The sequence below is a fragment of the Humulus lupulus genome, chromosome X (assembly GCF_963169125.1).
Source record: "Humulus lupulus chromosome X, drHumLupu1.1, whole genome shotgun sequence".
In the NCBI taxonomy this organism is placed as follows: Eukaryota; Viridiplantae; Streptophyta; class Magnoliopsida; order Rosales; family Cannabaceae; genus Humulus; species Humulus lupulus.
This window is the reverse complement of record NC_084802.1, coordinates 1,460,076-1,475,186: the sequence shown is the minus strand read 5'-3', so window position 1 is coordinate 1,475,186 and position 15,111 is coordinate 1,460,076. Positions and strand designations below refer to the sequence as shown.

General features: G+C 29.6%; 3 protein-coding genes across 3 annotated transcripts; 1 reads left to right on the top strand and 2 right to left on the bottom strand.

Moving 5' to 3' along the window:
* Window positions 1-2,755: 2,755 nt before the first annotated feature.
* On the top strand, window positions 2,756-5,606 carry LOC133807006 (protein REVERSION-TO-ETHYLENE SENSITIVITY1). The gene is made up of 3 exons (XM_062245111.1): window positions 2,756-2,946; window positions 3,535-3,859; window positions 4,927-5,606. Exons 2-3 carry the CDS (start codon window positions 3,575-3,577, stop codon window positions 5,347-5,349), a joined length of 708 nt encoding a protein of 235 aa, XP_062101095.1. The 5' UTR covers window positions 2,756-2,946; window positions 3,535-3,574; the 3' UTR covers window positions 5,350-5,606.
* A 337-nt stretch (window positions 5,607-5,943) lies between these two features.
* On the bottom strand, window positions 5,944-7,985 carry LOC133807005 (uncharacterized). Its single transcript, XM_062245110.1, has 6 exons — window positions 7,745-7,985; window positions 7,330-7,400; window positions 7,190-7,251; window positions 6,645-7,106; window positions 6,478-6,568; window positions 5,944-6,201 (listed from the first exon to the last, which is right to left on the bottom strand). The coding sequence occupies exons 1-6, from the start codon at window positions 7,884-7,886 to the stop codon at window positions 6,115-6,117; spliced, it is 915 nt and encodes a 304-aa protein (XP_062101094.1). The 5' UTR covers window positions 7,887-7,985; the 3' UTR covers window positions 5,944-6,114.
* A 2,090-nt stretch (window positions 7,986-10,075) lies between these two features.
* LOC133803269 (calcineurin B-like protein 10) lies at window positions 10,076-12,280 on the bottom strand. The gene is made up of 9 exons (XM_062241243.1): window positions 12,087-12,280; window positions 11,802-11,976; window positions 11,578-11,660; window positions 11,192-11,251; window positions 10,954-11,062; window positions 10,815-10,867; window positions 10,654-10,734; window positions 10,468-10,580; window positions 10,076-10,385 (listed from the first exon to the last, which is right to left on the bottom strand). Exons 1-9 carry the CDS (start codon window positions 12,096-12,098, stop codon window positions 10,331-10,333), a joined length of 741 nt encoding a protein of 246 aa, XP_062097227.1. The 5' UTR covers window positions 12,099-12,280; the 3' UTR covers window positions 10,076-10,330.
* Window positions 12,281-15,111: the final 2,831 nt, after the last annotated feature.

The window sequence follows — 15,111 nt, the reverse complement described above, 5'->3', positions numbered from 1 at the left end:
TTAAAATAATAACAATATTAATATTGTTATATAAGATCTTAACTGATTAATTGTTTGAAATTTATTAAAAAATAATAATAATATTTTGATGAAATGTGAAAGAGTGTGATGTTCACTATATTCGTTTAAATTTATAATTTTAAAAATAATTATATATATAAAGAGCAGCAAAGAGTGTGATAAATATCTATATATATATTTTAAGAAAAAATTAATATAAAATCCGCAAATATTTATGCAGTTAGTTAGTATTCACCTTATAAATAAGTAAGGGTTGAATATTAATTAAATCTTCTTTGTTTCATTCTATTCGTACTTCTCTCTCTGATCATCATCCAATATATATAGCCTCAACTCAAAGGTACGTATAAATTTGATTTATAATTATTCTAAATATTATATATTTAACACTAATACTTATTGCTAATCTATTTTTATATCTACAGAATTCAAGGAAAATGAATGCCGAAAGAATGATTCGAATTTCTAATTATTTAAAGAATAAAAATGAGTATATTATTGTGACCCTTACCATTGTAAAACGTGATGTTTACAACAATGTTCATAAGTTCGAGTATAAAGATTTTGAAAATATTCAAAATTTTGGAACTATACTTCCCAACGAAAGTAAAGATATACCTTATAGTAAGCTTGTTATGAACCGTCATTCAAACTATATGGCAGTGATACTATTTAAGGTGAAAACAGTACCAATCTCTACTAAATATAGCCAAAGTTTTGAGATTGAAGATTCTGACACATCATATAAAACAAGTACACTATCATCATCATCATCACCGTCTCGACAAAAACTTTCTCATCATGCTTTAGTAGAAGAGGAATTCAAAGATTGTAAAGAAATCGCAATCTTCGGCCATGATGGAATTATTGTTATTCAATCTATTCCAGGATCTTTGTATCCAGAAAAACCATTGTAAGTTTCTCTATATATATATTAAAAATATTTATTATATAGGTGTTTTATAATAATTTTTATTTTATTTTATTTTATTTTAAAAAATAGTATTTCTATTAATTTGTTTTGTGTTATTTTTACTCTAGTTTTACTTCAAAAATTATACATTATTTGAAGAAGAAGCTTGACAAATCTTCCCCTGATCACAAAAGGATAAAGAAATTTGTGAAGAAATTGCGCCAAGATTAGAAGAGCCGAGAGGTAAATATTAAAATTATATTTGAGTAACTTATGATTTATTTTTTTTAATTTTAGAGTAACCTAGTTATTGTTATTTATTAAAAAAGTTTTTTTTTAGTGGAACTAATAATTAAAAGTTTATCATTTTTCTTTACTGGAAAGTAACCGATTTATCATATTGAAGTTGTTGGCCTATTTAAAGGGTTCTATAATATCTATAGAGATAGTTAGAAATTTCTATGTCAAAATAAAAATTGTGAGCAATGTGAAATTATTATATTTATAAAATATGATTCGTTTTTAGTTTTTAATTTTTAATTTTTAATTTTTTTACATCTTAATCGTTTAAATTCTTAAATATTTTTAAGATTTAAATTTTGTATTTCTAGTTTTTGTTTAACTTTTAATCGATTTTTAATAGTTTTGACAATTATAGATATTTATTAAAAATAAATTTGAGAAGTAGATATTTATTAATTTTAGTTATTATTTATTCAATGTTATATTTCCCCACTGTATTTATTTCTAACTAATTTAATTATTATTGTTATTATTATTATTATTATTGGATTTTAGAGTGTTTATTTATTTATTTTGTATTTTTTCTGTTTTTGTTTTTGTAGGTTGAACTATTAATCAGCGACTATCGTCTACTATGAATTTGATTCGGATCATATTGTTGAATTATATATTTTTTTAATTAGGTTTTTTTATCATTTAAATTATATTTTAAATTTAATGTCTATTTTGATATTAGATTAATTATGCATACGTACTCTTTAAATTAAAAGTTTTCTTTTTCCTAATCATAAATATCAATGATGTTTGTATATTGCTTTTTCTTTCATCTCAGCAAAAAATAACTATAAAATATTGATGTTAAATGAATGAAAGTATTTCTAAGAAATAAATATTGACTAAATAAGAATATTATAATATTTATTAATTTGAATTAATTCAAAGACTATATATTTTTTTCCAATCTAATCTCATCACTTTTTAAAAAAAAAAAGAAATAATAAATAAAGGATAATTCTATGCGAGGGACTTCAAAAAGAGCCCTAACGGTAAGTTTCTTTTGTGTTCTCAACCCGTGAATAGTTTTCGGCACGATTTTTTTTTATGATGTATAAAAACAAGTTGTTGCATATTTGAACTTAAATTACAATATAAAGATCACAAAAGAGCCCTATCGGTAGGACTCTTTTTGAATGACTCTTTTTGAAGGCTCTACTAAAAAAATTTCCATAAATAAAAATGGCATTAAAAATATGGAAGAGATTTATAAATCTACGAGATATTTTTTAAAAGAAAAACAAATGGGAAAATTATAAATTATGTGGTTTTCCAAAGAAAAAGTAAAAATAAATAGTAGAGAAGAAGAGGTTGAGATTCTTGGTAGATGTGTATTTTGGTTAAAATAAACATAAACATTCAAAACAAAAATGTGTAAAATTACTAAATTGACCCTAGTTAAACTTGTAATTACATTTTTTGTTGAAACATATAAAGTAAAATATAAAAATGCAAAAGGATAAAAAGGGAAGAAAATATAGAGAATATAATACAAGAATTGGGTGTGATATTTTGTGAAAGTAGAACTAATCAAACGATTCATGCATCTTTCCATTTTTCTTTCGTACCCAAAACCAAAAACACTGAACCAAAGAAAAGAAACTTTATTTTGCTTTCTATGGCGGTGCACACCAACAACCACAACTTCTCTATTAATAATATCATATTTGCTCTCTTTCTCCTTATTGTCAACCCAAATTTCTTGCCTTTACAAGGTTAGTAGTGTTTTTCCATCATCATTCTAAGTGGGTTTGGTTTAGATCTTGTTTATTTGTCCGTGTTAAGAGTTTTTATTGAAACTGAGCATCTGGGTTCTGTTTGGTTTCTGGGAAAATTTTAAATTATCGGTGGAATGTGAAAACATATGGGTTCATTATGTTGGTTTGTTTAATTTCTAAATCGATTTTCTTTGATGACATGATATTGTGACAATGAAGTTTTTGTAAAGTGAACAAAATCTACTCAAGGCATTGTATGGAGTAGATTAGGATACTATAATAGTTGTAGTAGTAGAAGAAGAAAGAAAGAAAGAAAAAAGATTTAATTTTTATGGCTGTCAAGTTATTATGGAAGTTACTAGTCTGAAACGTGTTGAATTTACATTAAAGTGAACAATTTTCTAGGTTGACTGATGAAAGACAAAATATAGTCAAGGCATTGAATGGAGTAGACTAGGATACTGTAGTAGAAGAAGAAATATAGAAAAAAAAATTGAAGCTTTTGTTGTATTGTGTTGGTAAGTGATTGACTTTTCTTAATGGTGACTTTGGTAACTTATTTCTTATTTTGTTTGGAACATAAAGTTTGAGAATTTTGAGTAGCCTACACAGAAGATTTCCTACAATGGAGTTAAAAACAGCGTATGATATTGAACATATTGGATCTGCACAAAGAATTCAGCATGAGTTTTGGCCACTAAGTCCAATTGATTCGAAAAAGGCGAAGTTTCCTTGTTGCTTGGTCTGGACTCCTCTCCCAGTAGTCTCTTGGTTGGCTCCTTTCATTGGACATGTTGGCATTTGCAGAGAAGATGGAGCTGTTTTAGACTTTTCAGGTTCCAATTTTGTGAATGTTGATAATTTTGCATTTGGTTCTGCAGCCAGATTTCTTCAACTCGACCGAGAACAGGTACGCCCTAAGCTCTTTTCTCAACCCTTTGGTCAACAAAAAGAAAAGGCTTTGGCCTGTACTCTAAGAACATTGTCATTTAACTTTAGCTTTGGAATTAAATTTTTTATGAAGGCATAATCTATTTGTAGAAGTTGGAGTGTGTTGGGGTTTGTTAGTTTTATGATTTTACAAACAGAAAAACAAACTCAAACCGAGCCGCTTCATTGAATTCAAACTCTAAGCTCTAAGGTGAAATCAGATCCAAATTCAATACTTTTAATATAATTTTGAAGATAGTCAACAATAACCTAATGAACTGCTAGATATCTACAAAGATTGAGATAATTAGAACAAGTTGCGTATGATTGTTAATCCTTGTTTAAAAAAAATACATTGGGAGGTCTAAAACTATTTCTGCATGCCTTTTATAAAGAAGATGATATTTTGGTTGATTTGGTTCCAAACTCGATGAACTGACTAATGTTGGATTGACAAATCAAACCAAAACATGAAAATAAAGAAATAAATAAATGGTTTCATTATTTTCTGGGTTTCAATGAGTTTTGGTTTAAATAACTCCTTATCTGCATATTTAAGATATAGTAGATTATGTTTGATTTTATTAGTTTGTCAACAAGCCCTCCTAACAATTTGTACTTTTCACATATAACAGAATTTAACACATACTGGAAGAAGGCCCTGTGATGATTATGAAATTAGCACATCGGGTTCATGATGCTTTTGGATATTTGGAGTAACATTACTTGTCACACATAGTAATATTTAAGTCACTTTAGCTTAAGGGAAAAAAAATGACACCAATGATTACTCTAGTTAAGCTATTTTTCATGTTTTTAAATGAAAAATGAAAATATCACTAAGTTTCTTCTACTTTCCTTCTTGTTATCTGGGTTTTCTATTAAGAGCATCTAAAATATTTTTGTAGTCATATTGAATGTTGAGGTCCACAGTTTGAATGCTTCCATCCACTATGGGGAAAAGGTCTTACTTAATCCTTAAAAAAAAAGAGAAATTAGCTTGACTGTTTTTAAAATCTGTTTCTGAAATCTGAAATGTCAATACAGTGTTGCTTTCCCCCAAACCTCTCCAGGCACACCTGCAAGCACGGCTTCAGGCACACAGAATTCGGGAGTTCGATCACCTGGGACGACGCCCTACAGGCAAGTATGCGGTACTTTGAGCACAAAAGTTACAACCTTTTCACTTGCAATTGCCACTCTTTTTTAGCCAACTGTTTGAATCGGCTCTGTTATGGCGGATCGATGAATTGGAACATGATAAACGTAGCAGCACTGATACTCTTAAAAGGGAAGTGGGTTGATGGCTTATCAATCATAAGGTCATTCTTACCTTTCATGGTGGTACTATTCTTTGGTGTTGTCATGGTTGGCTGGCCATTCTTGATAGGACTTTTTTCTTTTTCTTTGCTTCTTCTGGGGTGGTTTCTATTAGGAACTTTTTGTGTTAAAAGCTTGCTTGAATGCTAGTGCCTCAGCTGGACAATTTTTCAAGTTGAAGTGTTCAATGGAGGTTTGTATGCTTTGGACCAGAGTTGTAGATTTTTCTGGTGACAAGCTTTGGTGATATCAAACGCAAGTGTAGATTAATAATGATTTAGAATGAAAAAAAAATATCATTCATTTGTGCTAGGTGGGATAAAATAAGAACACTGGAAAGTAGTTTGTAAAAATTGTACTTGAACTAAAAATATTTAGATGAAATGAGAATAAATACATTTGAAATACTCTGATTTTAGATTTGGAGCAAATTGCAACTCGTTAATATGATTCAGTTAGGAGTGTTCATTGGTCGAATTGACAAGTACTAACTCGCTACTTGCCCGAATAAAAAATTAGGCGATCGAGCTGGACAGACTAATTTGCAGAGAAAAAAATACTTAAAAAATTGTTGATGATCAGATTAGTTGTGTTTCAGATTGTTTTTCCCTAAGCATATAAATGCTCATAACCTCATATTCTCCCTTCCAAAATGCTAAGCAAGTTTTGATATGAAACTTAACTGCCAATTTAGTCATAATCGAACACAGATATATTGATAAAAGGATGATAATATCACCGGCATTATTTAGCCACCTTAATCAAGGAATACTTTTATTATATGAAGCAATGTTTGATTCAGCCAAAAACAAGATTGAAAATCACTATAGATAACACATGAGAGTTCCATCACTCAAGCTTTTTTTTTTTTTTTTCCATTGCCTTTGCCATGGTATGAGTGGACTTTTCAAAACCTTATGCTCCATACTTGGGAGCTTTCCAGAGCTTGAAGGCTACCTCATGCAGAAACCTATCTGCTGGTATTACGAGATTTCCGCCGTTCTGCACAGAGATTTGACTATACTTGTTAATTTTGTACAAAATTATTCATTTTCTTTTTTGAAACTAGGCTTCCTGCTTAATCTTACAATATTTGACTATAACAATTACTATATAGGTGTAACAATTACTAATAGGGGTCCAACAAACTACAGGCTTGATTGTTTAAACTACCATCTTTGGTCATTATGAAACTATTCTTGAGTTTTGCTAACAGCCATTTATAATTGAATTTTGAGATAACTGATGCCATTCATTATAGTGAATCTCATGTGGTACCTCCTTGAAATCTTTAAAAGAAAATGTCTCAGCCATATCCTTGCGAGTCACAGCATATTGCCATTGAGCCATAAGCATAGGAGAATGGTGCCTGTTCAACAAAACTTTAGCTAAGGATATTTTTTTGAAGTGAGAAAATGACTCAAAACTATCAAGGATTAACTCACCTAACATCATTCCGTAGATTTTCGCCTTTCATGGTGTAACTTTGACGAGGAAATAGCACTGAAAGACCAGAATTTTCCTCATTTTTCTTAACCGAAATTGACAACTTCGAAGAATCATCTTCCGAGACACTCCCATAGCTCAACACAACAGAAAAATGCAGCCGGGAACCAATTTCGGATCCAGTTTGAGCTACATTCATTATGCCTCCAACCAAGGAATTGATGAACTCCAAATCGCTGGCAGCTGCCTTGTCCTTGTCACCAGCACCAATATGCACGAAAACTATATCAAACTCACTCGTATCGACCATCTTTCCTTCTTGAAATCCAAGCAATTTTAGCAGCTTAGGGTGATTGTTGTTACCAAACTCCTTCAAATGCAACACTGTGAAGCCAAGTTTAGAAGCAAAAGATTCCAAACTAGAATTACTAGTGATTAAGGCAGCTTTCATTCCCATGAACCTGAAGTTTAATGAGGAAAAATGTCATCTACTGAATATGGAATGAACAGAGTTCAAATGATGAAAACCAAAGAGATTAAAAACCTCTCTGATATGGTTGGAATCAAGGGCTTTTGCTGACATTCATCTGTACTAATATCCCCATTCTGAAAAACAAAGGACCCTAACTATTAAACAAATGAAACTAGAATCAAAAGAGTTAATCTAATCATTATTGATCTCACCAAATCGAGATGAGCTTCATATGCATCCACCAATATTGCAAACTCCCTAACTATTCTCTCATCCTCGCTTTCTGCAAATCTAAATCCAAGTAAATCCCAGCATTGAGAAAGAAAATATAAACAATATCAGTAGAAACAAACACATACCCAATTGCAGAAACTTAACAATTTTTTTATTCAAAGGATCAAAATCAAACCTGTCCTACGTAATTGTGAGCCCTAATTTGACCCCGTTTGTAATAAAACTGAATAGGTATTATATAGGGTAATTAATCTTTGCCATGAAGTTTAAGCTTATACAGTTTATTACTTCAGCCATGGAAGAAGTTGATTACTCAATATACATGCTTCATTGTAGTGATTATCTTAACAATTCGAAAATTAAAAACAGAGAGAGAGAGAGAGAGATAAAAACCTGAAGCAGGAGCATTAGGGAGGCTCAAGAAACCACAGGAAGCTATGGAGGAAAGAGAGTGGAGATGGGTATGTGATGAATTGATGAGACGAGCCAAGCCATCTCCGTACAATACAAGAGCTCGGCTTGGTTTGTCAGCCATTGTTGTACTTCTGGTATTTGGGTTTGTCGCTTTTGAGATTGAGAGAGTGGGAGAGAAAAAGTGGACTGATTCGGTGAATTGTAGTGAGAGAAAGAGAGAGTGACAAAAAAATATTATTTTATCAAATTATTTATATATAATAATTTATAAAATTGTGTTTTTTTTAGGAAAAAAAATCATTAATTTTGTGAGATAAATATTAGGGAGAAGATTGAGAAATATAAGTTACTTTTTTAAATATGATTATTCTAAACTATATTTAAATTTTATTTTATTTTATTTTAAAAAAAACAAATCATTAGAATTCATTATTTTCCATGTGAAAATCCAAATAGAGGTTCATACATAATATATTAAGCAATTTTGAGTATTAAAAACTAACTTCAAAGGCTCTCAAGAATTGAATTATGAGTTTATATCTATGTAGTCTTGTTTCTTTAAATTTTTTTTTTTTTGGTATAAACACTTAATCTTTGAACTAAAAATAAATAGGTTTTGAGTTTAATTTCAATTAAATAAAAAAAATTATGATAATCTATTTTATCTTGATAATGGATTCAAAAATAAAAATAAAGGAATATTTAAATTCTTACCAACTCGATTTTGTTGCTCCGGACAACAAAGATGCATGAACCATTTTACGAAGATTCACGACTTACATTTTCGATGCATTAATAATAATTGTTGAAGCAATGCTTAAAATGAAGATTTGAAAGTTTCGAACTTTTGACCAAGGAAAATGTTTAGAAATTAAATAATTTATGTGGAATAATTTACATCCTACAACTATACCAAATAAATAATGCATATATATTATTTACAATTTATGTTGAATTGTGTATATGCATTACATATTAAAATTTATGCATGAGTTATAAATTAATAGTCAAAAGAGATGGTAATTTGGTTACTTAAATTGTAAAAATTAAAATACACTTAAAAATAAGGTATGAGTACCCAAAATAAATTGCCATAACTAATTGTAATTATTTTTTAGATGGTATGAGTACCCAAAATAAGGTATAAGTTTCTTTTTTTTTTAAAAAAAAATAATAAATCCAAGATAAATTAATACAAGCAAAATCTTAAGATATGATTTTGGTGTTTTCAAAATTAAAAGTGGATTTGGTTATTCAGCAAAAAATGAGGAATAATTTTATAGTTTTTAACTTAGTAGGATAATTGACAAGAATAAGAATTAGTGTAAATTACATAAAATATGGTATTTTTTCTATAAATTTGATAAAAATGGGAGTTTCTTTTGGTTTTTTTCATTTTTATGGATATCTTATCCCATAAACTTTTTTTATAGTAATTGATTAGTACCATATTAATTTTTTAAATGACTAATTCAGACATTGGTAACCACTATCAAAATAGATTTTTAAAACTAATTTCATTTCATAGTGGCAACTAGTTACTTCTATATCACTAATAAACTAAAAAATTAATAGTGGTAATTGATTACTACTACCAAAAAAAAAATTTATTTTAATAATGGTAACAACCACTGCAAAAATAAAATTATTTTGATAATAGTAACCGGTCACTACAACATCAATTTTTAAACTAATTCAACAATAGTAACCGATTACTGTAAAGAAATATGGAAAAACAAAAATAATATTACAAAAATATGGGATTATTTTTGTTAAAAAACCAGAAAAAAGCCATGTTTTGATGGCATTATTTTTTTGTCCATATTAAATTTACCATATTTTTGTAAAATTATGTAAGAATGATTGACAACGCAACATCAATGAAATGTGAAAATGACGTCGTTTTTAAACATTTGCCAAAATATGATTTTGTCACCATCGTCGGAGCCTACTCTAATGCCAATATTTATTACTAAAAAATTCAATAATATTTAAATTCAATAATTGTGGTAAAGAACACTAATGATAACAAAACAACCAGATTATTAAATTGAAAAAGGCAATGACATAACAAAAAACCAAAACTTAAAGCCAAAGACTAATCCTAGGTTTATAAGATAGTGACAGTACATTAAAGAAATTAAATAAACTCCAAATATGTATTTTCTTTTTTTAAATTAATTAAGACTTACAAAAAGAAGTCTCAAAAGGGTCTAAATTTATACACTGTTAGATTATCTTCACTTGTCTTAATATCAAGTAATTAATTACTATAGTTTTTTTCTTCATCAAATATCAAACAAAATCACCTGCTCTAGAAACTACATATATAAACATTCAAAGCTTTTACAAAAACCTTGGTTAGCAAGTTCCTTTTCACAAAATGAAAAGGGAAAAAAAAAGTGCATATTGTACAGCCTAGGAATATGATATCAATTCATATACAAATTTTGATTAAAAAGGACCTGTTATGGCAGGCAATGCAGCCTTGCTTAAAGGGTAAAAAGGGCCAATTCTCTTCATTTTAATCTAGTGGATGCAACTGAGGGAAACTCCAAAAAATGATCAGTCTTCGACCTCGGTGTTGAAAATGAAGCTTGGAAATACTGTGGTGATGTCTCTGCATATTGAAAGAGTTTCAATAAGGCTTTAAATTGCTTGCAATGCAAAGAAACATGGGGTAGCTAGCTGCATATACTTACTTCAAGTAAGGAAGAGTCATGTTCTTCAAGAGGGTGGGATGTCGAATGGCGAATGCTTTCCATTCTTCTCTGTTGATCCTACCATCCTTGTCTGCATCAGCATCAGCAAATGTCTGCAAGAACATGTTTGAAACTTGTTACTACTGACTTCTTAAGAAGATGACAGTTGATTGAATTGAGACTTGCCTTGTCAATAATGGACTCCAGAAGATCATCTGATAATTTCATATCACATTCCATCATTATTGCAACTACCATTTGCTTCACCTGGAGGAGTCAAAGAGAGAGGCCATTATTAGCCAAAACACCATACATAATTTACTACTGTTGCAGAAGAATATGCCTACTTCTTCTCGCTCAATGCATCCAGTTTGTCTCAGGTCATATAGCCGGAATGCAACTGCCAAGAGAAGAAAAGTAACCGAAAATAGGATTAGTGTTTCTGTTTTGCATTTTAGGATTGAAATTCTTCTTGAACACACTTACAGTCGATTTTTTCTTCTATAGGAGCACAGGGATGAAAGATACTGAGTGCATGTACAAATTCATCAAAGTCAATAACACCATTTCTCTTTTCATCAAAAAGATCAAAAACCTGCAAAGACAGAACAGATCAAAGCATAGGTAAGAATTAGGCCAGACTGATTTGCATGGCTTGATGTTCAAAATATCAACAACTTTTCAAGAGTTTCACAACAGAACTTGAATGTCACTGTGCTTTTACCCGGTCTAGGAAAAGATTTTCGCCATGTGGAGTTTGGAACAGCGCCAATTGAAGCTCTTCCTACAAAGATAGCAAAGCTCTTCCAATAAAACTTTCACCTCAGAATCAAAATTCTTTCTGTATATCACTACATATATATATATATATATATATGATATACTATCAAGTATGTACACAGCATGACACTGCTCATTAGCTCAAGTTTTTTCAGCAATGACTAATTTATAGTTTAATATAAAGAAGAAGAAGAAGAAACACAATTAGCAGAAAGACTCTTTGGCAGAATATATCAATATTTTCCTTCTCAAATTATCAAAAAAAAAAAAAACATTAAGCAAACTGACATTGAATTCAAAAATGATAATTCCCTCAATAATTTGGCATACCTTGTGAATAGACCCATCATCAATGATTGAACTACTCAACTTCTTAAAGAGCTCATACAAGGCCTCCACTTCATTCACAGAAACTGCAATCATTTCCATTTTTTGAAAAAGCCCCAAAAATCAAACACCCATTACAGTCAAAATTAGGGATTTGAGATTGAGAGACTCAAACGCAATGAAACAGAATAGAAAAGAAAAGAGGATTTTCGGTAAAAACGAAATACATCGGGTCTCATCGGCGAGGCGAGCGAGATCTTCGTAATGGTAACGATAGTTCTTGTTGGAAAGGGGCCGGCAATCAAAGCAATCGACGACGGCGAATATCAAGACCTCAACAATCGCAATGAACGGCATAAACGCCGCACAGATCCGTTCTCCCATCGTCAAAGAGCTCGATCTCTGTTCATTCATACAACCATTATTATTATTATTATTATTATTACCACCACCAAGCTTTACTCTACAAAAACCAAAATTCAAATTGGAAAAAGAAAAGAAAGAAGAATGACCGTGAAATCCATGGATGAGAAGACAAGACATGAGAAGCTGCGTGCGGTTGATGAAGGCGTCTCAGTTTCAATTCAATGGCGGATTTTGGTTATTTGTTGAGTTGGGTTGATTCTGGATTGTACTGAAAAGGAGATGAAGATGAAGAGAGAAGCTTCGTCTCGTCTGGGTTTGTATGAACGAAGATGAAACCAAACAGGTCTGTCAGGCTTTGGTATGGATAAAGCTTTCGTTCGTATGAAAATGATTATTGTAACGACTATAACTGTTACAATAATTTTAATCAAATGGTTTTGTATTAATAACTCTTCCTAAATTCTCAATTAATACACTCTTATAACACAAAATATTTTAATCTTATTTTTCTCTATTGGTAATTTTAAAAAAATTGATGGGTGTTTATTATAATTTACACTTTCATAAAAAATAAAATATAAACAAATTATAACTATTCAGGTGATAAAAATATGAAAATTTACTAGTACTCTCTTTTTCAAGGTGAGTACTTGAAAAACTCTTACCCTTAGAATACATGTGAGATTCACTCAAATTGTTTTGAGTAGTTGAGTTGCATTGAAAAATGTAGAGAGACTTAAGATGGATGTAATATTAAATTCTTGTGTATAAAAATGTTCACTTTACCTTTAAAATACATGTGAGACTCACACAAATTATTAATTTTACCCCTTTAAAATTTGAACCAAACATAGGAAGTGATTTAGATTTTTATTCCGACATTTATTTTACTTCATACCAAACGCCTCCTTAGAGCAATCACAATGCGCTAGCTCATTTTGTAGCTTGTTGACTAATATTTGATAAACAATGTGGCTTCCCCTTTTTAAAGCATTGGAGAGCCTCATTGCATCAATAAATTTAAATTACCGTTGTCTCACCGATGCAACGGTACTTTCCCTTTATTTTAAAAAAAATTGTACTATTACCTTATTTTATATATTATATATGTACATATATTTTACCATTGCTTTTTTTTAAAAAAATATTTTCTTCTATAATTTTCTTATGTATGCATTCATCATATTACGCAACCTTATTGTTGAGGATGAAAAGATACATATGAGAATTTGTTTGATTTTAATTATGATGACGGCCCCACTGACACCCCAACGGTTGAAGTATTGCATGGACTTATTTATGATTTCCCATGCTTCAAAGGAGTGCTGAAATTCGTAACAAAAATATTCATCGCAATCTTCAGGCAGACTTGGTGGAGCACATATGGTCATAATTTGATTATATTAGACTGATGTCATTTTATAAGCTTTCTTAAATTTTGTGTAATATTTATTTATATTAATATATAAATTTTAAAAAAAATTAGTGCGACAATATTTATAATTACAAAATAACATATTAAATAATAATATGTGGCACCATAATTGAAAATTTTTGGGGTGGTTTAGCATTGGAGTATTTATATGTAAAATGTTGACAAAAGTGATGTGGATGAGAGAAAAAATAAAACATTATATTTTGAGATGATTTACACATTTTAGGTAACCAATGAGATAGTCACCATTAGAGTTGCTCTTATAAATATTTACTAGATTAAATTAAACGCGTAATTTAAATACTTATATACAAGTTTTTAAGGATGATATTCCTTGTGAGTATTGTTATAGCCATGTATCATAAGTTGATCGGTGCAATTTAGTATCAAGTCTCGTATATTTTATTTTAAATTAAAATATGTGTAACATGATACTAAATACAAATAATTTAAGATAGTATTAGGCATTATTGGTGCTTCTAGTAGTAATCTATTTCTATGGGCACCAATGGAATTATAAAAAATATACCTAATTGAAATGAATTTAAACTCCTTTTAAAATAATGAATTTAAATTGTGAAGATTTGAAATTGGACTATAATTTTCTCAATGAGATGATGACACTTGATCCAATGCTTACAGGTTGAGTATGTATGTAATTACGTCTCACATTTGGAAAGGTTGTTTTCACCTGTAAATTTTTCTTTTCTTCTTTGCTATAATTTTTTTATTAGACTATATGAACAAATTATTTCATCGTGGACTAATGCTATAAGGCAATTACTTGATTCAATTTAAAATTGAGCTCTATATATTATAATTTAAAATATTGTAATAAATAAGATATAAGCTCAAGTAGGAGTGTTCATCAAACCGCTCACACTGCATAAATCGTCCACACTACAATTTGTGGTTTGGAATCCTTCGAAGTGTTGTTTGCAGTTTTGCCAAATTGCGCGGTACGTTGCAATTTGCGCTTTTGAATTTTATAACTGCTGTTCAAATCGCACTACACCACATCATTATATATATTAATTTTTTATATATATATATTTTAATTTTACTATTCTTAAATCATATATATTTTTGTATATTATAATATACACAATATTTAGAAAAATTATTATGTATCATAATATGCTAACACATATTTTATTTCAATCTAAAGATATTCCTCCTTAACCAAATTTTTTACTTTTATACCACATTTTTTTGTTATAAGTTTGTTGTTTTGTTAAAAGTTTATTAGTTTGTTGTATATTTATTGTTTTGTAAAACAATCTTTAGTTATGAGCTTTATTTTTTTTTTTAGAAAAGTTATGAGAATTATTATGAATATTTATTAATTATAATATTTAATTGTTAAATTATTTGACGATAGATATAAACTGCTCACACCACACCACAACACATTTTTGCGGTGCGATTTATGCAGTTTGAAGTCTATGTGGTACATAATGTGGTTTGAAAAATTACTCAAACCACATATGCGGTGCGATCTAATAAATTAGTAAAAAACTATACTCCCCGTACCCAGGGTCGGCCCTGGGCATAGGCGGGCTAGGCCCGTACCTAGGGCCCACCCCTACCCAGAGCCTATTTTATTTAAAATTAGTTTAATTTTATATTACTAAATATTAGTTTAATTTTATTTAAAATTACATAAAAAAATTACATATACAAAATGACCAATTTTTTTCAAATTTATTAAAACCGTCTTAGGCCCACTTTTTTTC